Here is a 27,562-nt window from a genome sequence, read left to right on the forward strand (position 1 = left end):
AATTTCGAGAATGCCCAACTGTTACCCATGGATTAAGGTTTCCAAAGACTCCTGTATTGGTCAATTATCACGAGTAACGAGAAAGTTATGGCCTTTTTAATATTCTAAATAAATCCAAAGGTAGTAACCTTTGGCCGTTCCTCAGAAAAACGACGGAGAGATAATCCAATTTCAAGAATGCCCAACTGTTACCCATGGATTATGGTTTCCAAAGACTCCTGTAGTGGTCCATTATCACGAGTAACGAGAAAGTTATGGTCTTTTTAATATTCTAAATAAATCCAAAGGTAGTAGCCTTTGGCCGTTTCTCAGAAAAACGACGGATAGATAATCCAATTTCGAGAATGCCCAACTATTACCCATGGAATAAGGTTTCCAAAGACTCCTGTAGTGGTCAATTATCACGAGTAACGAGAAAGTTATGGTCTTTTTAATATTCTAAATAAATCCAAAGGCAATAGCCTTTGGCCGTTTCTCAGAAAAACGACAGAGAGATAATTCAATTTCGAGAATGTCCAACTGTTACCCATGGATTAAGGTTTCCAAAGACTCCTGTAGTGGTCAATTATCACGAGTAACGAGAAAGTTATGACATTTTTAATATTCTAAATAAATCTAAAGGCAGTAGCCTTTGGCCGTTTCTCAGAATAATGACAGAAAGATAATCCAATTTCGAGAATGTCCAACTGTTACCCATGGAATAAGGTTTCCAAAGACTCCTGTAGTGGTCAATTATCACGAGTAACGAGAAAGTTATGGCCTTTTTAATATTCTAAATAAATCCAAAGGCAGTTGCCTTTGGCCGTTTTTCAGAAAAACGACAAAGAGATAATACAATTTCGAGAATGCCCAACTGTTACCCATGGAATAAGGTTTCCAAAGCCTCCTGTAGTGTTTACTCCTACCCACTTCGTTCATTCCAAAGCCGATGTCAAAGATTATTTCAAATGTCTTTTAAAATACTTCTACCCACTTCGTTCATTTCCGCAAAGTTTGGGTGTTTACTCCTATCGTACGTGTGGTTCTCTCATGAAGTTTTGCCTGCCTTCTAAGTGTTTTTACTGACTTTTAGCATTTCCCCTAACTTCTAGGACTCCATCAGATGTCTAGGATTCATTCAAATGTCTTTTAAAATACTTCTACCCACTTCGTTCTTTTCCGCAAAGTTTGGGTATGAACTCCTATCGTACGTGTGGTTCTCTCATGAAGTTTTACCTGTCTTCTAAGTATTTTTACTGACTCTTAGCTTTTCCCCTAACTTCTAGGACTCCATTAGATGTCTAGGATTCATTCAAATGTCTTTAAAAATACTTCTACCCACTTCGTTCATTTTCGCAAAGTTTGGGTGTTTACTCCTATCGTACGTGTGGTTCTCTCATGAAGTTTTACCTGCCTTCTAAGTATTTTTACGGACTCTTAGCTTTTCCCCTAACTTCTAGGACTCCATTAGATGTCTAGGATTCATCCACATGTTTTTTAAATTACTTTTACCCACTTCGTTCATTTCCACAAAGTTTGGGTGTTTACTCCTATCGTACGTGTGGTTCTCTCATGAAATTTTACCTGCCTTCTCAGTATTTTTACTGACTTTTAGTTGTTCCCCTAACTTCTAGGACTCCATCAGATGTCTAGGATTCATTCAAATGTCTTTTAAAATACTTCTACCCACTTCGTTCATTTCCGCAAAGTTTGGGTGTTTACTCCTATTGTACGTGTGGTTCTCTCATGAAGTTTTACCTGCCTTCTAAGTATTTTTACTGACTTTTAGCTTTTCCCATAACTTCTAGGACTCCATCAGATGTCTAGGATTCATTCAAATGTCTTTTAAAATACTTCTACCCACTTCGTTCTTTTCCGCAAAGTTTGGGTGTTTACTCTTATCGTACGTGTGCTTCTCTCATGAAGTTTTACCTGCCTTCCAAGTATTTTTACTGACTCTTAGCTTTTCCCCTAACTTCTAGGACTCCATCAGATGTCTAGGATTCATTCAAATGTCTTTTAAAATACTTCTACCCACTTCGTTCATTTCCGCAAAGTTTAGGTGTTTATTCCTATCGTACGTGTGGTTCTCTCATGAAGTCCTAGAGAGATAATCCAATTTCGAGAATGCCCAACTGTTACCCATGGAATAAGGTTTCCAAATACTCATGTAGTGGTCAATTATCACAAGTAACGAGAAAGTTATGGCCTTTTTAATATTCTAAATAAATCCAAAGGCAGGTGCCTTTGGCTGTTTTTCAGAAATACCACGGAGAGATAATCCAATTTCGAGAATGCCCAACTGTTACCCATGGAAAAAGGTTTCCAAAGACTCCATCAGATGTCTAGGACTCCTTCAGATGACTAGAATTCTTTCAAATGTCTTTTAAAATACTTCTACCCACTTCGTTCATTTCCGCAAAGTTTAGGTGTTTACTCCTATGGTACGTGTGGTTCTCTCATGAAGTTTTACCTGCCTTCTAAGTATTTTTACTGACTCTTAGCTTTTCTCCTAACTTCTAGGACTACATCAGATGTCTAGGATTCATTCAAATGTCTTTTAAAATACTTCTACCCACTTCGTTAATTTCCGCAAAGTTTAGGTGTTTATTCCTATCGTACGTGTGGTTCTCTCATGAAGTTTTACCTGCCTTCTAAGTATTTTTACGGACTCTTAGCTTTTCCCCTAACTTCTAAGACGATGTCTAGGATTCATTCAAATGTCTTTTAAAATACTTTTACCCACTTCGTTCATTTCCGCAAAGTCTGGGTGTTTACTCCTATCGTACGTGTGGTTCTCTCATGAAGTTTTACCTGCCTTCTTAGTATTTTTACTGACTTTTAGCTTTTCCCCAAACTTCTAGGACTCCATTAGATGTCTAGGATTCATTCAAGTGTCTTTTAAAATACTTCTACCCACTTCGTTCATTTCCGTAAAGTTTGGGTGTTTACTCCTATCGTACGTGTGGTTCTCTCAAGAAGTTTTACCTGCCTTCTAAGTATTTTTACTGACTTTTAGCTTTTCCCCTAACTTCTAGGACTCCATTAGATGTCTAGGATTCATTCAAATGTCTTTTAAAATACTTATACCCACTTCGTTCATTTCCGCAAAGTTTGGGTGTTTACTCCTATCGTACGTGTGGTTCTCTCATGATGTTTTACCTGCCTTCTAAGTAATTTTTACTTACTTTTAGCTTTTCCCCTAACTTCTAGGACTCCATCAGATGTCTAGAATTCATTCAAATGTCTTTTAAAATACTTCTACCCACTTCGTTCTTTTCCGCAAAGTTTGGGTGTTTACTCCTATCGTACGTGTGGTTCTCTCATGAAGTCCTAGAGAGATAATCCATGTTCGAGAATGCCCAACTGTTACCCATGGAATAAGGTTTCCAAATACTCATGTAGTATTATCACGAGTAACGAGAAAGTTATGGCCTTTTTAATATTCTAAATAAATCAATAGGAAGCTGCCTTTGGTCGTTTTTTAGAAAAACGACGGAGAGATAATCCAATTTCGAGAACGCCCAACTGTTACCCATGGTATAAGGTTTCCAAAGCCTCCTGTAGTGGTCAATTATCACGAGTAATGAGAAAGTTATGGCATTTTTAATATTCTAAATAAATCCAAAAGCAGCTACTGCCTTTGGCCGTTTCTCAGAAAAACGACGGAGAGATAATCCAATTTCGAGAATGCCTAACTATTACCCATGGAATAAGGTTTCCAAATTTCCATGATAAAATATGAGTGGGAATGAGTTAGTTATGGCCTTTTTACTATTCTAAATATATCCAAATGCAGCAGCCTTTGGCCTTTTCTCAGAAAAACGATGAAAAGATAATCTAATTTCGTGAAGCCAACTGTTACCCATGAAATAAGGTTTCCTAAGCCTCCTGTAGTGGTCAATTATCACGAGTAACGATGGCACTGATGAAGGGCCAAATATGCTCTAGAAATCAGTGCTGATTTCGTTATTTTGAGTCCATATATGTATTAATTATAATGAAAATAATTATTATTTGCATTACAAGTCACATCCTAAATTATATAAAGAATAGGAGTTTAGTTATGCACTATTAGTTTTATCACATTTTGACTGTGTACATGTTTTAAGAAATTTAATGAAAAGTGGGTCGAAAAAGTTTATAGAATATGGATCATACTTTTAAATATTAGATTCATGATAAAATATGAATGAGAATGAGTTAGTAGAATGTGAGGTCCACTACTAAAATTGCTAAAAAAATGAAATGTGAAATTTTGTGAAACGGACAGAAATTGAAATATGTCACAAATTTTCGAAGACGAGGGAAGTAATTAAGTTAACCGTGCGAAGTAAAAATACGCATTAAATAAATATATCTATACGCTCAAAAAGGAGCAACAATATTATTGATTTACAAATCATGTAAAATAACTAATTAGACGAACAATTACAAGCCCATGAAATCAATCTCACTCCAAAAACCTCCCAATCGAATCATCCACCATTTTCTGCACTTCAATCTTTGATCAAGATTGAAAAATCAAAACTTGAAATCATGAACGCCAAAAAAACATACAAAAACAACATAGATTTGAAATGAAAAAGACCACCATTATATGCATGCAAGATTAGTATCAACTCCACTCTAAAACACATAAACTTGTCAAATGCGTGTTCCTTCAAAAGATGGATGATTTATCCGGCGAAGATTCGGGAGACGTTAGCTGACGCTTCTTGTCGCCGGGAGGCTTGCCGCAGACGCATTGGCATTCAATTCCAAATATATTCCCAAAGCACGAAAACTTGCCATCCTTACCTTTATCAGCCTTAGTCCTCGTCGACGACATATAACTACTGGGCGAGAAGTCGCCGGCGGCGGCGTTGTCGTACAACGGCGGCAGCTCCATCCGCCACCTCTCTAGCTTTGATCTGAGCCCTTCCACGCTCTCGTCCATGCTCCAGCCGTCCAGCACCGAGCTCTCCTTGTCATCGTCCTGCAGCGGATAGCGCCTCTCCGCCATCACCGCAGCCACCTCTGACGGAGACGGCCCCACCTCCGAGTCCGACCATGCCGTATTTCCCTTCTTCCCGCCGATACTGACGTACTCCTGCTGTGGCTCAGAGTCCTTAATGGCTTCGCCGGTGTTGTTGCTTTGATCAACAGCCTCGTCGTACATTTTTGCTAGTTGCTTAACGTCAACATTAATTGCCTTGAGAGATTCCGGTTTCTTGGTGCTCTTCACCGAATAGCTCACTAATGAACTTGCCTTACCTTTTCTAGGTAGTGGTCTAGGCCTGTCATCTCTGAGCTCTGCGCCATTGATCACAGAACTGGCCTTGCCCACCCTCTTTATAGTCTCCACGGGAACCATGCATTCGGTGATGCTCAAAATGGAGTTCTCTTTAGCTTCGATCTTGGGCTTGACTACGATGATGGAGCTACTCGGGGAGAAATTGCCGAACCCTGTCATCTCGCTACGTTCGCTTCTCATTCTCCGCAGCATGGATTCACCGGGAATCGCCTCCGGGTCCTCCATTAGATCGTGGTACCCGACGGCGGACATGGCAGGTTGGGTGTATAACGGCATGCTTCTCATCGAGCTATCCAGTAAGGCCACGCCGATGTTCAAGATACCTTGCGGCCTCCCCGACGGCCGGCGTATCTGAAGAGCAACAAAGCGCATGCCGATATAAGGCTGGCCCTTGTGAGATCGCCCGGTCTGAGGAATCAGATTTCCGACGAGGCAGCGCACGGTGCCCACCAGCGTGTCGCGGAACCAATTGTTGGAGTAGATCTCGATCATCACGGCCGAAGTGTCCTGCTTCAGGAACTCCTCCTCCACCCTGAACACAAACTTCTCGTTCCACGTAGGATTGTTCCTCCCTTCCTCCTCCACGCGTGACGTCAGCTTCCGCTTAGGGTTCATCCACGCCATCGCGTATGTCTTCATCGATTTCGACACCAGCTCCAGATCCTGGGCGGAGATGATGTTGATCTCCAGCAGCTGGTGCGTTTTCGACATTGGCGCCATTTTTTATTCTTCTTCACATGCAACGGTGGGTGGGCGGAAGATCCCACCGTCGCCGGTGGTTGCAGGTAGGACTGAGAGGCGCTGGAGGAGATTGATAACTACAACACCAATGCAATGGAACAGGGAGGTTAGATAAATAATGAAATCGGGATTGGGTTTCTTGCATTTTTACTAATTTAGGAACGAGTGGATGTGGAATGTTCTTCACTCAGAAGCATACGTTTCTCTACTTTATATTTTGTGGTATTAGTATATATTTCCAACCCTGTTTTTCCTCTTTGTTTTGGCGTTAACTCTTCGATCTTTATTAGTGAACACCAAGTAATTAGCTTCACTCAAGTGCAACAACACGCCTAAATTAGGTAATTAATTAGTAATAATGCCAATTTTACGTTATGTTCGATCTCTTCTTTTCTTTGCAACCAATTTATGTAGTCCCATCTTCAATATTGTGGATGGTATGTATCCTAAATATCATCTAAAAAAATCTACTCAAAAATTCCGTTCATTTATCATCGAACATTTCCCTCTCGATATGTATCAAAATTTGTAAAAAATTGGAGCTTATATGAAAATTTTCAAAAAATACATTTTAGTCGATGTTATAAGTTCCGTTATATTTACAAGTAAATATTCATAAAAATAATAATCACTTGATGATTCAACCTTTCATAACTAATTTTAAAAGTCAATAAATGAAATAAAAATAGAATGAAAGTATAGTTAATTAGTACTATATAATACTCCTTTTGTCCCTCTATAGTTGATTCGTATTCCTTTTTTGGTTGTCCCACTATAGTTGAGTCATTTTCTTTTTTGGCAAAAAGTACTTTACTCTCTCTTCAAAAAAAAATACTTTACTACTCCCTTCGTCCGCCATCAGAAGTCTCGATCACTTTTACGCACTCGTATTATAAAAATGATAACAAATAGTTAAAGTAGAGAAATAATTGTGTAAGAGAGAGAATAATGTTGAGAAGAGTATTATACTTTATAAAATAAGTGCGCAAAAGTGACCGAGACTCCTATTGACGGACGGAGGGAGTATCTATTCATCTCTCTACCTTTTTCCTTTCTTCTTTATTCTCCTTTAACTTAACTCATTTAAAACAAATTTTCTTAAATTATGTGCCGAAAAGAAATGTCTCTACTACAGAGGGACGAAGGGAGTACTTATTTTTCTCCATCATTCTGTCTTCTCTGTCATTTCGGCAAAGACCGAACCTGTACGGTCCGTCACGCGGGATTGGAAATATCCGTCATTGTGCAGTGAGAAGTCTTTATAACGTGGGTGAAAGTGCTTATGATGTGACAGAAGGTGTTTTTGGGAAGTCCAATGGACATCGCAATATGCTCTAAAAACGCATAATTATAATAAGTGCGCTAATTAAGTATTTTCACGTGTGAGTAGAAGAAGTCAACCCTATAAAAGTTACAAATATCAGTGGCAGATAGAACTTAGAAATGCCACCAAAAAATCGGAAAAGAAAGTTGCAATTGCATTGACCGCCTGTAATTAGATCTTATCTTATCACACCTTGCTTATAAAAGAGTAATTCATCAATCCCACCGCCTCAAACTCCTCTCTCACATTGCTCCATCAATTTCAATTCTAGACAAGTATGAGTGAATTCGCGCATGAAGAATCGATGCTGCTGCGCACGGAGCCCTCCTTCTGCATATACACTGACGACGAGTTCGGCCAACATGTCGGAAATGTGGAGGCGGTGAGAGAGAAGATTGAGAGTACTGCTACGATTGGGGAAAACGTGGATGCTGAGTTCAGTTTTGGGGAAAATGGGATGAGAGTGATTCAAGAAGTTGAGTATGAAGACGAAGAAGAGGAGGGAAAGGCACCGAGTGGATTAAAAAATCTCAAGATTGAAACCAGAGGAGACCAAACTAGCCCTCCTATTTTTCTGGTGGAAGGGGCCGCTCTCCCAAACTGGAGAAATCATGCTGAATATTTGGAGGTGAGATTTCTATAACTTTGTTTTTAAACTGTATTTATTGAGTAGCCCTATCGCAATTTTTCAGTTTCTGCTGAAAATCCTTTCATTAAAAAAGACACTGTAATTTAGGACTTTTTATTTGTTGCTGTATTTCTACAGTGGTACAGTTATTCAATAACATATTTAGGCAGTGCAGTGATTGTGTTAGAGGTATATAGGCCATTTGGGCTTTTGGTGTAATAAAAAATAGTATCTTGGTTGGTGCATCATGTAATGTTTGGACACAATTTTCAAGAAAATCTAAGGATCATGGAGAGGAAGAGATCTAGGAACAAATATCTTGCTGAATTTTGTGTTGCAGAGCTCTGGCACGATCTCTTTTTCCCATAGATTGTGCTGAAATGTTGAAACAGCCATCCAAGGTCTGATCATTGCTATAAAACTGTTGAATTTAACTTCGTGATAGTCCACTGGAGATCTATGTGGTGCTGAGGAATACTATTTCCGAGCTACAGAGGCGGATCCTGAAGATGGTGAACTGCTGTCTCAATACGCCAAGTTGGTATGGCAGCTCTGTGGTGACCAAGCTAAAGCCTTACGTTATTTTGAAAAAGCAGTTGAGGCTGCTCCCGCGAATAGGCGAGTTTTCAATTTTGTTGCTGTCTCATATTGTTCTGACAAACTAGCATTGGTGAATGTATTCAAACATGAATACAAAATGGCTACTGATCTAACAGTTGAAGGCTTGGTTTCATCTTGACAGTGATGTCCTTGCTGCATATGCAAGTTTCTTGTGGAATGTAGGAGAAAGTGAGGGGGAAGAGCATTTGGATGATGACACCCAGGTTGTTGTTGTTTGTATTTGTATTTGATTTGAGTTTTGAGAGTTTAAACTCATGCTGTTTGATCAGAAATGGCAGGTCAATGAGAATCTTGTTATGGTGGATTCATTTGGAGGAGATTTTATTGAAGAAATGAGGCCATCTAGCCCTACTTTGCATCTTGCCATGGGGCTTGGGCTCGACGGTGCATTTGGCACTACACACTCAAACTTAGGTGAAACTGCTAATGCTGAAGAATACTACAGGAGGATGGTCGAGGAAAGTCCTCACAACGTTAGTTTTCTGAAAGATTATGCTCTTTTCTTGCATCAGGTAAATTGGATCTCCCGTTAAGTGAGTCTTATACTTGATCGAGCTTCTTTGTACGTATTATTTCTGGCATTGGATCTTATGTTGTGAAACAATACTCTTTTCATATTTCATTGCATTATCACAAGCCTCAAATTCATTGAGACAATAATATATGCAAATAACTCCTGTATTCTTAGTGGCTGTTCGGTTTGTTATAGATTATCCATCTAGGATTGTGTTGTGAGATTCAATCTCATGAACCAAACACAATACATATTTAATCCCGAGATATAATCTTGCAAACCGAACAACCCCTTAATACATTTGTTCTGCATATGTGATTTGATTCATTGCTCTATGACAGAAAAATGGAGATCTTGAGGGAGCCGAAGAATATTATTTACGAGGAATACAAGAAGAACCCCGTGATGGACAGCTGCTTTCTCTGTATGCCAGTATGGTGTGGCAGCTTCATCACGACAAAGACAGAGCTGCTCCTTTTTTTGAACGGGCAGTTGAAGCATCTCCAATGGATAGGTAACAATGGATACATGATTACACTTTATTGCAACTTTATCTTCAACTGTAAATTCACATGAACACAGATCACTTGCTGGTTAACACCTTGTACCTATAACCTAGTTGATCATGGATTTGCCTCAACTTTGAAAGTGAGGCGAGAACAGACAAGAACCTCATAAATAAGCACAAAGTTTTCATGTTAAGAATGTAATGTTGTTTTTGGTTTAATTTCAGCGAAGTGCTGGCTGCATATGCTAAATTTCTATGGGAAACAGAGGGGTGAAGAAGCTGTCATTGACGAAGCACAGATGAGCAGCAACTGACTGGTGGTATACATAGAACTGAGCTAGATGCTTTAACAATTCAAGAATGCATTTAGTAGGCATGCTAGCTCTCCAGTTGTAATTTGATGAAAATACAAGGAAATGTATTAGTAACATTTATATGAATTGATTCCTGCACCACACGACGTTAATGACTTGGATAGTTTGTGATCAAATGATACCACTATAAGAGATAGTAGTATGGTTTTTAATATTCAAATAAATTTTCATATTAATGAAGAGATATGTTTTTTGATCAAGCAGCCACCTAATATGTGGCAAGAAATCAATTGTGTCCAAATTGATTCAACTCTGAGGTACACATCAAACTGCGAGCACTATCCAAGAGTTCTGATAATGTTAATACCAATATAAAGTCCTGAATCTTATATAATCATTTACTTTAATCTCCCTTCAATCCTCTACTTAATCTTTACAGTTTTTTGAACTAAAAATAAGTGATATATTAGTATGATTTAAAAGTAGTACTACTTTTTTCTATATTTCTTAAAATTTATGTCGAATCAAATTGAGATACATAATGAAGGACGGAGGGAGCGCTAAGGATGTACATACTCATTCGTCGTAATCTACTATCAACAATCAATCCAAAGAAATCTTGCATGTTGCTCCAATAAATAAAGAGTAGTAGTAACAAAAATAATGCTTCCATTTTCAAATTCCTTGATTCAGCAGCTTCGACTCATAATATCTCTCCCAAGAGTCACTCACTCTTTTGTATTTGAACTTGTCATATCTCATTCAACACTAAAGGATTGTACATGAAGGAATTTACCCAAAGCACACCTCAAATAACAATCGTGGGTTACCATTATTTAGAGATGGCCATGAAAAATGGCTATAAATCACCACCATAACATAAATGCCAACCTCTGATTTTGTGATTTGGTGTTAAGCAATTAAAGCAAATCCAATGCATCTTTGTGTAGGCATATCTTCCCTATTGAGTCTTGCCCTGCGCTAGGCTAACACGCATTGCTCGGCCTTCTAGTTCCTGAACAACCAACAACACAACACCCATCACTAAGATTGCATAAGGGTTAACACTAGTATAGTTTATGAAGAAGAGGTAATCAAGTACCACTCCATTCATGGCTTCAATTGCAGCTTCGAGTTCAGCTCTCGTTGCGTAGCACACGAATCCATAGCCACGGGACTTCCCCGTCTCCCCATCATACAGGACTCTTGCTCCCACCAGATCTCCGTATGCTTGAAACGCCTGCGTTAGGCTCTCCGATGTAACGGTCCATGCCAGGTTTCCCACGAAAAGTTTGTGTTCTGTTTCTGGATAAAGAGGCTCTTTTGGTTTAGGCTTGTCCGAGAAATTAACTCTCAACGTTCTGCCGCCATATTCCTGCAACAACAAACACACAGGAAATGCTTTCAGGCTCACAAAAACTTTGCTTTTTTTGATTGTGCAGATAGATTCTTACACTTCCATCAAGATTTTCAATGACTAAGTTGCATTCTTCCACGCTGCTCATGGTCACAAATGCAAATCCTCTGCTTCTTCCGGTGTTCCTGTCGTACAGAACCTATACAAGGAAAATGAAATGGGTAAATATCAAAGTAAAGGCGTAGTTTTAAATTTCTCTACATTTTGTGGAACATCATAAACATTGACTTAATAAAATTAGGAAATCCAGCCCCCACAACAAACAAAAATGAAAATAAAATAAAATTTCAATACCTCAACCAGCTCCGGACTTGCATATGCTTGAATAATTCCAGCAAGCTGAGCACTATCACAAAGATACGGCAAATTCCCAAAATAAAGCTTAGTATTTGGTCCCGAACCCTCTACCTCAGCAGCAGCCACCTCAGCAGCTTCCTCCTGTGCCACCGCGGCGGTTATACGCGGGGCCCTCCACTTGCTGCACACACCAATGGATTCAATCCCAAGAGAGTGAGAAACCGAGATTTTTGGACATGAAATCTTTATTAAGAGATGATCGGTTGGCCAAGTCTTGGAGCTTATGCATTTGAATGTCGAGAAAGATGATGCTACTGCAGCCGCTGCGGTGGTTGCCATCCTTGGCTGCTATCACGGGAATCTCTCTGTCCCCTCTCTATATCTTCAGTTGATAGCTCTGACGTGGAGAGATGTAGTCCAATCAGAATGGAGAGTCATATATGTAAGATAAGGTTTCACAGCCTCTCTCTGAATCTTTACTAGTATTATGGAGTAAAGGAATATGATGAAATGCAAACTCTAAATATTGTACAAATTTCAAATTATGATTTAGACCATTAGAAAATGTCAATATAGTGTCAACTGTTGATGCTATGTTGAAATTGTGTTGACATTGTATTGCTACTGTGTTGACATCAAAATCTTGAAATTATAAACTGTTGACATTGCGTTGATATTGTGTTAAAAAGTTTAGAGTTTGTACAATATATTAGTTTGCATTTTATCAATATCCATGGAGTAAATATACTATTTTTAATTTATCCGTACATATTAATTGAATATGAAAATATTCAATGATATTTTGTTGAAATATAAACGTACTCTTTACTCCCTCCGTCCCGTTTAATAGTCCAGTTTTGTCATATTAGTCTATCCTAGTTTAAGAATCTCATTTGGAATTATCATATTTGGACATAAAATTTAAATTCATTGTTCATAAAATTTACACTCAAATATCATTACTTTCATAAAAATGAAACAAAATAAAATCCTAAACATACAAAAAGTCGAAAGGGTCTCACTTTTCACTACCTCACTTCAATCATTACACATTCCAACAAATACTATCTCACTTCAATATTACACACTCCTACAATTTCTTAAAAGAGGTGACATAACTAAATCTTACTCTTAAACTGGGACGGAGAAAAAATATTGAAATATAATTCACTCTTATTTTTAGACCAATGTGTCCAAAGGCCTACTGCAAAGCCCAAAGTTTTATAATGCTAATTATAGTTTAAAATTGATGCAAAGTTCGGAGGATAGGCCCAATTGTATCCCAACTTCTTTGATACAGATTTTTCTTTGTTTTATCTTTATTTCTACACAACTCTAAGAGCACTCCCAATGGAGGTGGCGAATTCTCGGCGATAAATCGCCGATTATCGCCGAATTATCGCCGGCCATTGTGGCGAAGTCGGCGATAATTCGGCGATAATGTTACCGTTGCTTCGCCGAGTGGCGATTTATCGCCGGATTATCGCCGAGCGATCGCCGGCCACTGTGGGCGACGCTCGGCGATAATCGGCGATTTTTAAAATTTTTTTTTTTTTTTTTGGCCGAACGGCTATTTTATCCCACCCCTATAAATATTTCATCCTCTTCCTCCATTCATCACCCACAAACTTCATTCACACAAATTTTCAATCTTTTTTCTCTCCATCTTTATTAAATGAGTTCTGATTCATCGTCTCGTGCTCAGTCCGACGAGGAAATATCACATTCTTCTTCCGAAGAAGAGGTACCTCCCGCTCCCACCGGATGGGATGTAGCGGGTTTCGCCAACAACCCAATCAACAACTATATCTCCCGCTGCATACAAAGCGAGATCGCTCGAATGCAGCAGCCACCCCCCCAACGGCCAATCCGCCGGCGGCGCCGATACATCCCTCGCAACCACACTGGTGCGCACGATCGGCTGTTCGCCGATTATTTCGCGGAGGAACCACGTTATCCGGCAGATGTATTTCGTCGCCGGTTCAGAATGCGCCGCTCCCTCTTCCTGCGCATTGTTAATGCGTTGTTAAATTAAGCTATTTATTTGATTTATCTTTATAAATTAAATAAGCTAGCTTTATTATATATAAAAATAAAACAATTAAATTAGTGATGATGTAAAAATGAAATGTTGAGTTAGGGAGAAATAAGGGAGAAATAAGGGAGAAACCATTGTAGGGGTTGGCTAAAAACTGGGGATAAAATGTGATGCTGATGTGGCGCTGATGTGGCAGGAGTTAGGGAGAAATAAGGGAGAAATAAGGGAACTCCATTGGGAGTGCTCTAATCAGCTGTGTACTAGTGATGGAGTATGTCGTCTCAACTCAGACAAGCAGTCGCGCTTACATATTCTCTCAGTCGGAAACCCTATTTGAATCATCGGAATGTCACCGCGCAGCTCGATTTGAAACCCGTCAATTCAAAGATCTCAAATTTTATGAGAAATGGTCATGTAGAAGATGCCCAGCAGCTGTTCGACCAATTGCCTCACAGAAATACCGTCACTTATAATGCTATGATCAGAGGCTACTTTCAAAATGGTTTCCCCGAAAAGGCAGCGACTTTGTACAACCAGATGGTGGTCCGTGATTTATTCTCGTATAATACGATGATATTTGGATTGATGAAATGCGGGCATGTTAAAGAGGCTGAAGGTGTATTTGAGAGCATGAAGAATACAGACATTGTTACTTGGAATTCGATGATTTTAGGTTATGTTGATAATGATTTGATGAGTGAGGCGATGACTGTGTTTAATGCAATGCCTTTGAAAGATGTTGTTTCTTGGAATTTGGTTTTGGGAGGATTGGTGAAGGTTCGGGAGTTTGACGAGGCAGAGGAACTGTTCAGGGGGATGGTCGTGCGGGATGTTGCATCGTGGACTATTATGGTGAAGGCGTTCGTAGCCACTGGTAAGATTGTCGAAGCTAGGAAAACATTTGATGATATGCCAATGAAGGATATTGGAGCATGGAATACGATGATTGGTGGCTATGTGCAGCAAAACTTTGTTGAAATTGCAGAAGGATTGTTTCATAAAATGCCTGGGAAGGACAGAAACTCATGGAGTATAATGATAGAAGGTTTCTTGAGTATCGGGAGGACCAGAGATGCCTTGAGGCTTTTCCATGAGACACCTCAGAAACACGAGAAATCATGGAATTCAATCATGCTGAGTTTTGTCAAGAAGAGTTTGGTGAGAGAAGCTCATGCAATCTTAGAGAAAGTTCCATTCGGTGGCATTGTGTCGTGGACGAATATCATGATTGGGTACTTCAATATGGGAGAGGTTGAAAACGCCAACAAAGTTTTTCAACTGATGCCTTGTCTTGATACAGCCGTGTGGAATGCAGCCATATTTGGATTTGGGGAAAATGATCAATTTGAGAATGGTATAAGATTGTTTATCAGAATGAAGGAAGATGGTGTTTCCATGGATGAAGCCACATTTACGAGTTTTCTCATTATCTGTTCAAACATGCCATCAATAAATCTTGGGCAACAAATCCATGCAGAATCTATTAAGCTTGGAATTGATTGCTTTACTGCTGCTGCTAATGCATTTATAACCATGTATTTTAGATGTGGTAATATGGACTCTGCATTACTTGTGTTCAATTCCATGACCTACCACGATACCATTTCTTGGAACTCTGTAATATGTGGATTAGCTCAACATGGGCTTGCTGAAAAAGCAACTGAGATGTTTGAGAAGATGAGATCATCAAGAGCGGAGCCCAACCAAATCACTTTTGTCGGTATACTCTCTGCTTGCAGCCACGCAGGGCTTGTGAAACTTGGGAAACATTACTTTAATGTTATGAAAAATAAATACTCTTTTCAACCGACAAATGAGCATTATACTTGTATGGTTGATCTTTTAGGGAGATTCGGACTTATTGATGAAGCGATGGATGTGTTGAATGAGATGACTATAGATGGGCTGGAGGTTGGAGCAGGTGTTTGGGGGGCATTGCTTGGAGCATGCAGATTGCACAAGAACATGTCATTGGCTGAGATTGCTGGGGAGAGGATTTTGGATATAGAGCCTTCTAACTCGGGCGTGTATTTGATTCTTGCTGAGATGTATCTAGCAAAGGGGATGAGAGAAAAAGCTTATAACATGCGGGTTCGTATGAAAGACAGTGGTGTGAAGAAGCAACCTGGCTGTAGTTGGATTGAGTTGAGCATTGGTGGAAATGTATTTTTAGCTGAAGATAGAGCACATCCTGAGTTTGAGAGAATCTCGTGTGCGTTGAACTTGATTTACCAGGAGATGGGCTTCAGAAATGTCTGTCTCATTGTTGCTTCGGAAGATACTAGAGGTGCATATTTTCAATGTTGAAATTCGACAAGAGATGATGGAGAAATCAAAATACAACAGCACATATATAAAGCTTTATGTATGGAGCTTTTAAGCGTCAGAATAAACATAGCCATTGCCTTGTCTTTCCCTTCCTTTTTTCTTCCCCTCGCCTATCTCAGCGTCGCCCTACGTGTTGTAAACACTTCTGTTCTTACAAATGCTTCCCCCATCTTCAGTTAAGACAAGCTTGATATGATAAGTGATGGACTCTATAATATCTGAGAGAGCATCACCTTCAATGATGTTGTAGGTGTGGGTCAAGTTCTCCTGTCGATGACATTCACATGGTGCTTGACGCTCTTATACCGACTCCCTTTGCAAAATGGATAACCTTGACGGTGCCAATGCCACCGCCTCCTTCCATGATCTCGAATTTTTTGATGGATTGTCTGCGTCGAGCACTGCGGTCTTAAAGATCTTTGTGGCCGAGATGGAGGAAGGGATCTCAATATCGTTAAGTGATGGCACCCATGATTAGTTAGTTGAAGTAAAATTAGAAAATAGGAGTGAGAAGGATGGTTTGTGTAATGGTTGTAAATTTGGCTCAGTCAGTGCCATGGAGAAATGAGAGAAGATATATAGCATAGAAACTCTATTTCCTGAATGTGTGTTTGTAATTTTGTATAGCCCAAGTTAGTTGAAAAGAGAAGGTCAACATTTCTGAGTTTGATCCCTTTCAGTTTCTATAATTTCTTAGTATAATTAGTTGGTGTAAATGAAGACAATCGTGGAGGTTATTGTGCAAGATGCTTTAGAGTTTCATAATGGTCCAGGCGTCCAGCTACTCAACTCAATTCATGCAGAAATTTATTTAATTATAGTCCTTCATAATTGAAGTATAGAACAAAACGTGCTAATCAAATTAATATTTATAAAAGGATTAATTTTAAACTTGTTTAACCATTTTATCTTTTAAAAAATAAATTCTAATTTTATCAATTTATTTAACTATTTAAAGTAAACTAGATTTACTTTCAGGCACACATACAATCTAGCCCAATAGCTACGTAATAAATTGCTATTTTTGTAATTATGGTCGTCTATTCAAACGCTCAAAATAGTAATAGTACTAAGGATAATCCCTGTAAATCTAATATAACTGATAACTAGACATTTGATCGTTGTCTTTTCCTGACGTATTTTTTAGTATTATCCATTCAAATGTCAAATAACCATGAACCTTTAAATTAAGTCTTAGGAGTATTATTTTGCCCTCAACACGAAAAGAATATAAACAAAAAAAAGTAGACAACAACCGACAAAAAATTCAAAGGTGCAGTATTATGCTTATTTATAATTTATTAGTACAAGAGAAATTCAACAGTAGTACAATAAATTCACTCAAACACAAATTAAAAAAAAAACAAAACAAAACAAAACAAAAAACACACAAGTAGCTAGGCAATTAAGCCTATATTTTCACAATTATTTGGAATTACAAATCACATCTCTCATCGCACACACAATATTTCTAGTAGTCTGGGTTGGCTACTAGGTAAGCCTCAATAGCCTTGAACATATGAAGGGCCTTGTCTTTCCCCTCCTTGATCTTCTCCTCACTAATCTCAGCACCCTCCTTAGTGTTGTAAATGCTTCTGTTCTTGCAAATGCTTCCTCCATCTTCAGTTGGGACAACCTTGATGTGATAAGTAATGGATTCCAGTTGGCCAGCAAGAGCATCACCTTCGATGATGCTGTAGCTGTAGGTCAAGTTGTCCTTGTCGATGGCATCCACACGGTGCGTCACGCTCTTGTACTCGCTCCCTTCGCCAAAGTGGATCACCTTGACGGTGCCAACGCCCCCATCGCCTTCCTTGATCTCCACCTTCTGGATGGCCTGTGGCATGATCTTCGGGATGAGGTTGTCTGCGTCCAGCACCACCGCCTTGTACAGCTTTTCGGCCGAGATGGAGGAAGGGGTCTCTACATCGTAAGTGATCACACCCATTGCTCTATGAATTTTATTTGAATGAATTCTCTTATATGAGTTTGCTTGATGAGAAAATTTAGGAGTGGAAGATGCTTTTTTATAGTGTTAGATGGAAGGTTCTTTCCGTGGCTTTAGCACCACTTTGTTGAAATTGGAGTCAATTAATCATGGTGCATTATTTATTAAAATAATTTAATAATTGGATGTGTTAGCACCTCATCATGGACTTTTTCTTTTACCATTTCAGAGTGCGATGGTTTTATACAATCATTATTCTTTAGATTTTGAGTTCGTTAATGCCAAATACTTGTGTTGATTTAAGTATTCAGTTAAGATGAATTAATTCTTATTCTTTTGGTCTAGAAAATGCATAACATATATTATTTGACTTTACTTCATGGTGTTTAGTTTACTACCTATAACTGATTTAACATAGCAAGTTGAATCATTTTGGTAGGGCCAATTAAGAGCTGTTTCAATTATATGAATTTATTTGGAGATCTAAATAATAGACTTGGTTTTAGCTAGCTAGCACACCACGGTAGACTAGTCTACATTGTCTCTTGCTTGTATTTGGCACTAAAATGTGAACATAAATATAAATCTGATCAAGCTTGTATTGAATAATAGTAATAACTTTTATTTCAATTTACAATTTCATATATACGAATATTAAAATATCGTAATCATGACTACACTTTCTCTTGCTTGTATCTCAATTTACAATTTTCATATGAATAAGTAGGTTTCAGTTTTGTATATTAAATACATGTCCACTAACAAGGCTATTGTCTATTAATACATGTCCACTAACAAAATCCACCAAGATTAAGAGCATTTATAATGGGGCGGAGGATAGCCCACTCGATGCATCCTCCACCCTATCATTTGCCACTGTAGGTGTGGGCGGACGATGCAAAATGCACCGGGCGCGGACGACGCATCATCCGGCCTATCGTCCGAGCGGGCGATAGGTCCGGACGATGCGATGCGGATTTGTTTTTTTTTTTTTTTTGTCTAACTCTTACTTCTCATTTCACACATTTCACTTCACTCTCGTCCCCCATCAATTTCTCTCATATTCAAGTTTGAATCCCGGTGGTTTCCCAAATCCAAATAGCCCTGACGGATTGTCCATGTTCGGCGGTAGTGGTGCCCGGTGGTCGGGTACAGAACAATACGGTTACCGGCCATTCGATACGTCGGGTTCCGTGGAGTCCAATTGGGATCCTACCAACCAGTACGATCCTGATTTCACCACGGATTCATACAGGCTCGACGACATGGAGCTGAGCCCTGCCGACCAGTCAAGAAAGAAAGAAAAAATCCAGGATGAGAGCTAGGAAATTATCGCCTGCTTAGGTCAACCAAGAATATTCCCCAGGGAGGACGAACTACAGCATCGAGGAGACCATTCTTCTAACGAAGAGTTGGGTTGATATTTCGGAGAACCCGGTGTTCTCCAACAACCAAAGGCAAGTCACGTACTGGTAGCGCATTGTTGAACGCTACAACATAAAACAAAATGTAAGGTTTGCCTTTAATTGTGGTGTTTTCATATTTATTTTACTAATTTACATATTTGCAAACATAAAAAAATAAATATTAATAGTACACGTAGTTAAAAAAGATAGGGCGGGCTATAGGACGCCCCACTACAGGATGGGGCGGAGGACAAAATGCTGACGTGGCGGAGTATAGGGCGGAGGATAAAAAATGCTCGAACATCGTTTTTCAGCTCAGATGAACCATTGGCAAGTGTTTTTTAGGTGTAAGACCCTTAGCAGTAGTGGATTTCGGAAAAATCTTACATAGAGCGTGTCTGTTCTGACTTGCATTGTGGTTTTTATGGCTGAGAGAATGTGTTCGTGTTGGTGTTCTTTGTCCAATAATTACATCGCTGTCCGAGTAAAATGAGAGGAAATCCCATGTGAAGAATAATTTATAAGAGAATACACATGCAGATTGCGTATATTTTGAAAAAGGACATATTGCTATAAATTTAACTAACATTATTAAAGTTTATTAGTAAATGCTAATGTCCGTTAAAAAATTCCAACCAAAGTAAAAATAAAAGTATAAAAACTTCTCAAATAAAAATAAAAATAAACTTAATTAGTATAAGAACAAACTAAAAAAAATTATTAAAGGACTTAACAAAACAAAATCCATTAATACAACCAAAAATTTATAAAATGACCTAATGAAATGAAAATGTATTAGTACAAGATCTCCGGTTGTGTTTAACCTTTAGAAGATGCAGTTCAAAGCTTAATTTGAATTTATCTACATAGCTACTCTTGGGTTTAAAATACATAGGAAGATATCGTTAGTAAAGAATTAATCAACTTATAACTGACCTATAATTCATCAATATACATAATGAAAACACTGTAGGTATAAGGGTAAGACGGCAGATAAAACATGCAGCACTTCTCATATATCTTCCAAGGTTAAATTCTCCATCAGCGTATTGTCAAACTCTTCCGGGGAAGAATCGATGTGCCAGAGCGAAAATGACATTAACCATGCTTCTTAGTGTGACATCCAATCGCATTTTATATTCTCTGTTTTATCCTAATAAACATTTCGTTGTCTTCTATTTTATATCTTGCACGGATAGTATCGAGACCTGAAACAAAATTTAATGTTCAAAAACACTATGTTGAAATAGCAGAATGGTATGCATGTTTTGCTTGTGCGGTAGCAACAATGTATTGATATAATCATATAAACAAAATGGTATGGCAGAGATAATACACTTCAAATGAACACTTACTGAAGCAAAACAACTTTAGGTTGGAAGAAGAGGTTGTCTTTCATCAAGTCCCACACGATGGCTAGCCTGAACCCAGAAAACAGTAATGAGGATGGCCATGTAATTTCAGGAACAAGAGGTTATCATCTTCAAAATAAATAACAGATTATACCTCCTCATTAGCTCCAGCAGCTATTTCTATGAAGGATGAATCCCTCGACCTAATATAACAAACATTGAGAATATGCAGTGTAAGAGAAGATCTTTCTCAGATTGGTTACAAGATTCCATAAAATAAGTTAAAATTAACAAGAAAGAAAATAAATACTACCTATGATCATCCAGCACATTAGCTTTCTCAAGCATATCACTTTGTTGATCATCCTTAACTTTTGCAAGAGGCGAAAAGAACTAGACAAATAACAAGGCAAGAGGTAAGTCCCAATATGTATACAAGAAAGAGGAGAGATCTCCGTTACCTATGATACCTGGTGCATTGAAATGAAAACAATTGATATCCCTAACATAAAGTTCATGGTCAATCTATGGCCAAACATGACAGCAGATGCTATGCCTGTAAATATTGTGGCTACAGTGGACGAATACTTCTTCAAAATTGTATCTGGTGACATTGGAAAAGCCTTGGTGAGCATTCATTATGAAACATTAATTATAAGCTATAAGTGGTGATGAGGAATTAAGTAAAGCACGTTATTTTTACTCCAAAAACAAAAACACCTACAATATCCTCTTACCAGCATATTTGAAGAAAAAGGAGGATAGAATTCCCTGCGCTGCATTGTTACATATCAAAAGCATGGTTGCTTTTGAATGTCCTTCTAATATATCAAAGCTGCTTGGACCTGAAGCAGTTATGCTATGTTGTTAATTAAGCAAAGAACAGTCATCCTACTACAATGTAATGACACTAAAACAGAAGCGAAACCTAGAGACCTTGTTCTACACTTCCAACGATACTTGGATGTCAAAGCTTGCAAAAGGTAGAACTGATCTAAAGTATCACTTTGCACCAATACCTTTTATTACGACAGATCCAAGAATTCCGAGAAAGTTGAATATAGCTCCATATCCGTACAGAAATAAGTTCTGCAGGTTATTAAAGTGGCGTATCATGTGTAAAAAAAAATGAGAATCTATTTGTGAGAGAGATGCAACATGCCAATATCTTACAGGGCAGTATACATGTTCTGCAAATGTTTAAATTCAAACTCTCCATTATATCAGTCAAAAAACGAGTCAACATTGCATCCCCATATATATGGTTCCAAGTATACTGTCACTGTGTCACAAATATATAGTCAACATAGCATCACCACATTCTTATTCCAAGTATCCGAGTCTAAAAAGGGCTCGCTTATAAAGGAGACAATTTAGGCACAACGCAATACGACAATGTTGTCTTTACACTCAATAAAAATTCATTTGCCACTTTTGCACTCGCATAGAAGGGAGTTCTTAAAGAGAGTCCACATACATGACAAAAGGGATCAAAACTAAGCCAGAAAGAATCAAATCAGAGACTCAAAATATCACACTAAAGAAACTTGTAATGCTATCACCTGAAGATAAATGCTTGTGTCATATTGGCTTTTCAGGGCATATTCATTGAAGACTGAAGCCATAGAAGGAACAGTAACCTGTATTACATGTTTAAAAGTGAATTTTGAGTGCAGAGAATATATATATATATATATATATGAGAAATCCTAAAAGGAAATTGGAGAGAGTAGATGATTTATAGGCATGCATATCCGCACATGATGAATGCAATCACCAGCTAATGACTTTAATCACTTACAAATATCAAAGTATACACATATGCAGTAGTTGTGACTGGGAGAGCCAAATCAGCTGTATTTTCGGGTAAGGATTTAAGTTGATTTATGCTGATACCGATCAGCAACAATGCAAGAGCCTCCCACTGCAATTTCACAGCAATGTATAGACATTATTATACACGTTGCCTTTATGGCTCATGACTCATCATCAAACTCTTAGTTCATTTACATCCCAATGGTCTGGTGAATCGGAAACTTTCATCTTTTATGAACAAATAAATAAAATAAAATAAAACACTTTACAGCCTTAGCTTCTTAATCAAGGCAACTGACCTGAATTATTGAAAAGCGGCGTTTCATAACGACCTTCAGAAGTACAGCAATGACTAAAACCTGTAAAACAACAGTACACATGAAAATAGTGATAATAGATCAGAAATTGTAGCTCTTCAAAAAACAATCAGAAATGCAAGATAAAATTAAATAAACAGAAGTACAGATGACTTGATGATGATGATGACTAAATCCTGATAATAGTAATAATAATAGTTATTACTATATTAATAAGCTTTATAGGTACTTGCATCCTTTAAAGAGATACTGATATGTTTGTTTTACTTAGCACAAAAGGGGAAGAATGCTCTTAAATAAGGCACGGATAATTTTTTGGAGACCTTGTCATTCTACATTGTTAGACATAAAAAAAATTATCAAAAATCTAGCACGTCAAGTAAGGGGAGCTTCACTAGCAATATACCTTGAGATTGCTCAACATTTTTACTGTTGCAGGGTTGAAATATAGCTGGACAAAAAGGTTTGTGGATATTGAGTTAGTAGTTATCCAAAGAACTGTTGCATATAGAACAAGTAAGAAAAGTTCATTACAGAGACAGTTAAAGCACGTACAAATTATCCAAAAAATCCTAATCATAGTTCACATACAATTGGATACAGTAGCACTGTTTTAAGTTTAATTACTTGCCAAAGTATACAAATCAAAATTTTCTCTCTATTTGGATAAAGGAATAACGGGATCCCACATAAGCAATATTCAGGATTACATATTTTATGGTAACCAGAAAAGCATTTAAAGTAGAAGAAACTAAACACTATTGTTATCATCCAAGGCATTACATAGTTCAGGGAAAGGCATGAACTATGAGATCCCTATCAATGAATTTGAAATTTAACCAGAAGGGAGTAGAGTGGCCTTGATAAATGCCAAATCCTAATGTTGAAAAGGCATCAAATTGTTACAAGTACAACCATGCATATATAGGGATGTAAGGAGATGATCCAAACAAGAATGCATCTAAATCCATAAATATAGCCCAAATCTTGGCCCTAGGATTAGGTGATCTAATGGTCAATAATTAACCAAAAACACGGAAGGTCATTATTAATCAGTTTTTGGTCATTTTATAAAATTTGGGTTTGATGTCATTTTTAGATCATGTTAGGTCATCCTTTATTAAAATGACCTAAAAATAAACTAGCAATGACCTACAAATGCCCTACCTATATATACATAGGCACTTCCAATGGATGAAATATATTTTTATATGTCAATATGTTGGTTCGTATATGTTGCTTTATGATCACTTCTTTGAGTGTGACATCAGTTGGTAGGTGTTGAACGGCATTTTAAAAGATGAAGCAAGCAGCCTTATATATATGTGTACAGCCTTATATATATATGTACAAGTGATCGCTCTCGAGAATGACCAACAATATGAGAAACAAAACCAACCGAAACAGATACATATGCTTCACAATACCTTTAAACATTTTGTAGCAACACATCAATTAGAAAGTACTAAAAGAAAAGCAAATGTACTAGAATGATATGAATACATGTACCTGCATAATGAACTTCAGGTAATTATTTATAGCATAAAGAAGGGCCGGAACGGCAAGTAGCGTATTGCTACGAGCAGCCTGCAAAGACACATAAACAAGGTATGTCAGTCGGGAAATTATTAAAATGAGGTTGAGGGGAAAACCACAGTACACGTTGGGGAAAGACATAAACATAATATACAAATTTTATTGGTCAAATGCAAGCAATTTGGATTCAAGTCTCCTTGAAGCTGAAGTTCTATGAACTTAGATCCATATTTTAAAAGCACCTGAATGAACGTAGACATTGAGAGAAGCGGCTTCTCACCAGACTTCTGTCTCCTAGCCTGCAGGACAGACACAACAGCATAACTACAACAAGGAGGGGATGGAGTACGATTTGCACGGATATAACTTTGGAGTATATAATATAATTAACCAAGTAGACAGCTGTGTGCTACTCCGTTTAAAAAAAAATTAGGCTATGCTAATATTCCCCATTGTCATATACGGAGTATATATATATTTATGAGATGCATACAAAGACCCACATGTGACCACAGATAGAAATATTGGAGTACGTAAGGTATATATTAGTGCATACTAGTATAATTTTATAATAGTTTTTGGGTGAATTTATCAATAACCCCCCTGATAGACTAATATAGGAACATATTCCTCCTCATTGTACTCAAAATAAGATTATGTGAGTATCTAACCAGAGTTTTAAGTATCACGCATACAGTTTTAAGTATCTAACAGCTTCAGGTGATTCTTGTGACTCTCACCAGTATCAAATGAACAATTATGTTAAAACATCATCAAATACCTTCATATCTCATAACCTTACTGATAAAGTGCAAGCACCATAACTACCTATTTCTATTTTCTGTAAGTTTTTTAACCATCTATACAAAACCATACTACTACTTTCCAATACAAGAAGAAGGAAAAAACTACATATGTAATAAACATAGTTCTGTTCATTCTAATAATCAAATGGGTAGACATACCTGGAATATAAGCATTGCAATCGCAAAAAATACTTTCATAACCTCAGTCAAAAAGTTGACACTGATGGGGCTAAACGCGAAGCGGCCATCAACCTTTGACATATAAACCAGAACAGGCTGGAAAGACAAAGCAGACATCATACAAGGCGCAGAACAGAGAGATTAATAAGAAATCACACTGGTACAATGAGAACCTATGGTACTATAACGACTATTCCATCTCCTAAACAAATCAACTAAAGCATCATATTCATATTGCTAACATCTTCACTGTGATAAAACCATGTAAAAGGATACCTGTAAACCAACTAGGACACAATCACCGCCAACTAACAAGAAATTAAGCACCCGCTGTTTTGACGAAACCTTGCTCCTATGTCGATCATAAGCTCGTGACACAACCTTAGTGGATGGATTAACCAATTTGGAATGACAGACACTGCATTCTATCATCCCGTTATTCATCGGCAAACCACCCTGGACAGGCTACGAGATATCAACCTGCAAAACAAATGCAAACGCCAATCAACAATCATTTCGATCAAACCATAATCAGCCACTGCATAGCTATCACTTTAATCCCAAAGCCCGCAGTCAAGCTAAAATATTAGTAGCATTAAAATAACAACGCAATACTCAAACATTCGAACTGAAAATCCATTTTTCGGGTTGGAAGTCCAACTACATTGGCACAGCTACAACGCAACTGATCCAGCTCATATCATGAACCAATAGAAGTGCCCGCTGTCAAAAAATTCAATACCGGTTTCCGATTTGGCTTGGCGGCTTAGATCTGAGAGAGGCTGCGCCGCCGCGATCTGAATAAAGCTGCTCCGAGCGAGGGAGACTGAATTCAGTTATGTTCAATTAATTTTCCCTCCTTATATGTGAAGAGGGAAGGAGAAGTGAGAGAAAGTTGAAGAGAAGGATATGTGAAAAAAGGTTTTTGATTTCAGGATTTTGTAACTTTGGGCGATTTTGCTTTGGATCTAAGATGCAGCAGACCGCTAACTAACATTCGGTAGAAAATAGATAAAAATTAGTTGCTCTCCATGCATCCTACTTTAGGAGTTCCGATTTATATTTTTTAATGTTTGGAGTTTCGATTTGAATATTCCATAAATAGGCCTCATATCCTATTAATTTTTTACACTCATATTCTATTATAAAGCTAATATATGAAAGTAGACTCACATTCAATTATAATTTTTCATCAACTTTTTTTTACATTTCATAAAATCCGTGTCGAACTCAAATGGGACTCCTAGAATGGAACGGAAGGAGTACTATACTTTTCATTATAGGATAGTTGCACTATTAAAGAATGGCTGAAGAATATTGTCGTGATGTTGGAAAATAGACGTGATTAAGTCGAGTTAAATTAAGCATTGTTGGTACATAGACGTGTGATTAAGTCGAGTTAAATTAAGCATTAATTCAGTTGTCAGTTGAGGTGCGACCAATTGCTATAAAAATTTAGAGATCTAATGGTCTATAATTTATTATCATATAATTTATTTATTTTTTTAATATTAAGAAGATAAGAATAACTACTAAAATTTAGGGTTTTTTTTTATCACAATGCCTTAAATATATCAAAACAATTTAATATTCGTATTGTATATATATTATATTAACATATTATGATAGTTATGTTGATATTAACTGATTGTCGAAAATATGAAAATTCATGTACTTTTTTTAAATTTGTTGACATCGAAACGTATGCAGTGAGATTTCACTGGAATACTTATACAATTATTTTTAATTTGATGTATGTTTTGTGAAAAAATAATTTAAATTAATATAGTTATTTTTTAAAAGATAGTTATAACCGCTTTGTCGTTAGTCTACGTAACTAATTATATGACAAGATATTGTGCTGGTGAGTTGATATTTACGTAAGAATAGAAGATTACTACAAGGTCAACAATAAGAGATCTAATACATAAAATGAATTTCTTAATTTGTTTGTAATCTTCTTTAGATATTTAGATTTTATTGATTTCCACAAATCAGAGTGCATAGATAAACTTTTGTATCCACGGGTTTTTTTTTTTTTTAACTGGAACAATTTACAGTTTTATTACTGGTAACAAGTGTTTCTAAAAATACGACCCAACCCATTTTCCTTTTTGAGGCCAGTAATAGGATCACCAAACGACCCAAGCCCAACGACTTTAACTGATAGTGCTTACATTTACCCCGCCGCGGTGAC

The 27,562-nt window shown here is 37.5% G+C and overlaps 4 protein-coding genes and 2 pseudogenes across 9 annotated transcripts; 2 read left to right on the forward strand and 4 right to left on the reverse strand.

Annotated features, from left to right (window-relative positions):
• Nucleotides 1-4,319: 4,319 nt before the first annotated feature.
• LOC125204456 (uncharacterized) lies at nt 4,320-6,101 on the reverse strand. The gene has a single exon (XM_048103122.2). It carries the CDS (start codon nt 5,993-5,995, stop codon nt 4,643-4,645), a length of 1,353 nt encoding a protein of 450 aa, XP_047959079.2. The 5' UTR covers nt 5,996-6,101; the 3' UTR covers nt 4,320-4,642.
• Nucleotides 6,102-7,524: 1,423 nt separating this feature from the next.
• On the forward strand, nt 7,525-10,101 carry LOC125209823 (uncharacterized; annotated as a pseudogene). The gene is made up of 6 exons (XR_016135720.1): nt 7,525-7,968; nt 8,414-8,586; nt 8,711-8,792; nt 8,859-9,101; nt 9,445-9,617; nt 9,837-10,101. The product of XR_016135720.1 is annotated as an uncharacterized LOC125209823 (transcript).
• A 476-nt stretch (nt 10,102-10,577) lies between these two features.
• Nucleotides 10,578-12,022, reverse strand: LOC125215970 (RNA-binding (RRM/RBD/RNP motifs) family protein). The gene is made up of 4 exons (XM_048117560.2): nt 11,637-12,022; nt 11,380-11,481; nt 11,028-11,300; nt 10,578-10,940 (listed from the first exon to the last, which is right to left on the reverse strand). Exons 1-4 carry the CDS (start codon nt 11,976-11,978, stop codon nt 10,887-10,889), a joined length of 771 nt encoding a protein of 256 aa, XP_047973517.2. The 5' UTR covers nt 11,979-12,022; the 3' UTR covers nt 10,578-10,886.
• A 1,904-nt stretch (nt 12,023-13,926) lies between these two features.
• Nucleotides 13,927-16,675, forward strand: LOC125204377 (uncharacterized). The gene has a single exon (XM_089063870.1). The coding sequence runs from the start codon at nt 13,951-13,953 to the stop codon at nt 15,982-15,984; it is 2,034 nt and encodes a 677-aa protein (XP_088919996.1). The 5' UTR covers nt 13,927-13,950; the 3' UTR covers nt 15,985-16,675.
• A 591-nt stretch (nt 16,676-17,266) lies between these two features.
• On the reverse strand, nt 17,267-18,010 carry LOC125216654 (major allergen Pru ar 1 pseudogene; annotated as a pseudogene).
• A 2,096-nt stretch (nt 18,011-20,106) lies between these two features.
• LOC125200937 (CMP-sialic acid transporter 4-like) lies at nt 20,107-26,326 on the reverse strand. 5 transcript variants are annotated; one of them, XM_089065950.1, is made up of 16 exons: nt 26,030-26,326; nt 25,642-25,845; nt 25,345-25,461; nt 24,622-24,678; nt 24,353-24,430; nt 23,250-23,294; nt 22,826-22,885; nt 22,513-22,635; nt 22,274-22,351; nt 21,731-21,800; nt 21,449-21,556; nt 21,182-21,315; nt 21,025-21,104; nt 20,866-20,914; nt 20,715-20,780; nt 20,107-20,567 (listed from the first exon to the last, which is right to left on the reverse strand). In XM_089065950.1, the coding sequence occupies exons 2-15, from the start codon at nt 25,807-25,809 to the stop codon at nt 20,730-20,732; spliced, it is 1,218 nt and encodes a 405-aa protein (XP_088922076.1). In that variant the 5' UTR covers nt 25,810-25,845; nt 26,030-26,326; the 3' UTR covers nt 20,107-20,567; nt 20,715-20,729. The 5 variants fall into 5 exon arrangements, 4 of the variants coding, with proteins under 4 accessions (XP_088922076.1, XP_088922075.1, XP_047954739.2 ...); XM_089065949.1 differs by having other exon boundaries at nt 25,981-26,326; XM_048098782.2 differs by having other exon boundaries at nt 26,108-26,325.
• Between the last annotated feature and the right edge of the window lie 1,236 nt (nt 26,327-27,562).

This window comes from Salvia hispanica, chromosome 2, assembly GCF_029641045.1.
Source record: "Salvia hispanica isolate PSC_SH4W2 chromosome 2, Shi_PSC_v1, whole genome shotgun sequence".
In the NCBI taxonomy this organism is placed as follows: domain Eukaryota; kingdom Viridiplantae; phylum Streptophyta; class Magnoliopsida; order Lamiales; family Lamiaceae; genus Salvia; species Salvia hispanica.

Bases quoted from the DNA above. Each gene is read 5' to 3' on its own strand.
- LOC125204456 (XM_048103122.2), bottom strand. From the start codon at position 5,995: ATGGCGCCAATGTCGAAAACGCACCAGCTGCTGGAGATCAACATCATC.
- LOC125215970 (XM_048117560.2), bottom strand. From the start codon at position 11,978: ATGGCAACCACCGCAGCGGCTGCAGTAGCATCATCTTTCTCGACATTC. The intron at 11,301-11,379 runs GTAAGAATCTAT...TTGTTGTTGCAG, and splicing joins TTGAAAATCTTGATGGAAGT to GAATATGGCGGCAGAACGTT. The intron at 10,941-11,027 runs GTACTTGATTAC...TTGGTTGTTCAG, and splicing joins TTGAAGCCATGAATGGAGTG to GAACTAGAAGGCCGAGCAAT.
- LOC125204377 (XM_089063870.1), top strand. From the start codon at position 13,951: ATGTCGTCTCAACTCAGACAAGCAGTCGCGCTTACATATTCTCTCAGT.
- LOC125200937 (XM_089065950.1), bottom strand. From the start codon at position 25,809: ATGAATAACGGGATGATAGAATGCAGTGTCTGTCATTCCAAATTGGTT. The intron at 21,801-22,273 runs GTGATAGCATTA...AATAACCTGCAG, and splicing joins ACACAAGCATTTATCTTCAG to AACTTATTTCTGTACGGATA. The intron at 21,316-21,448 runs GTAAGAGGATAT...CAATGTCACCAG, and splicing joins CTTTTTCTTCAAATATGCTG to ATACAATTTTGAAGAAGTAT.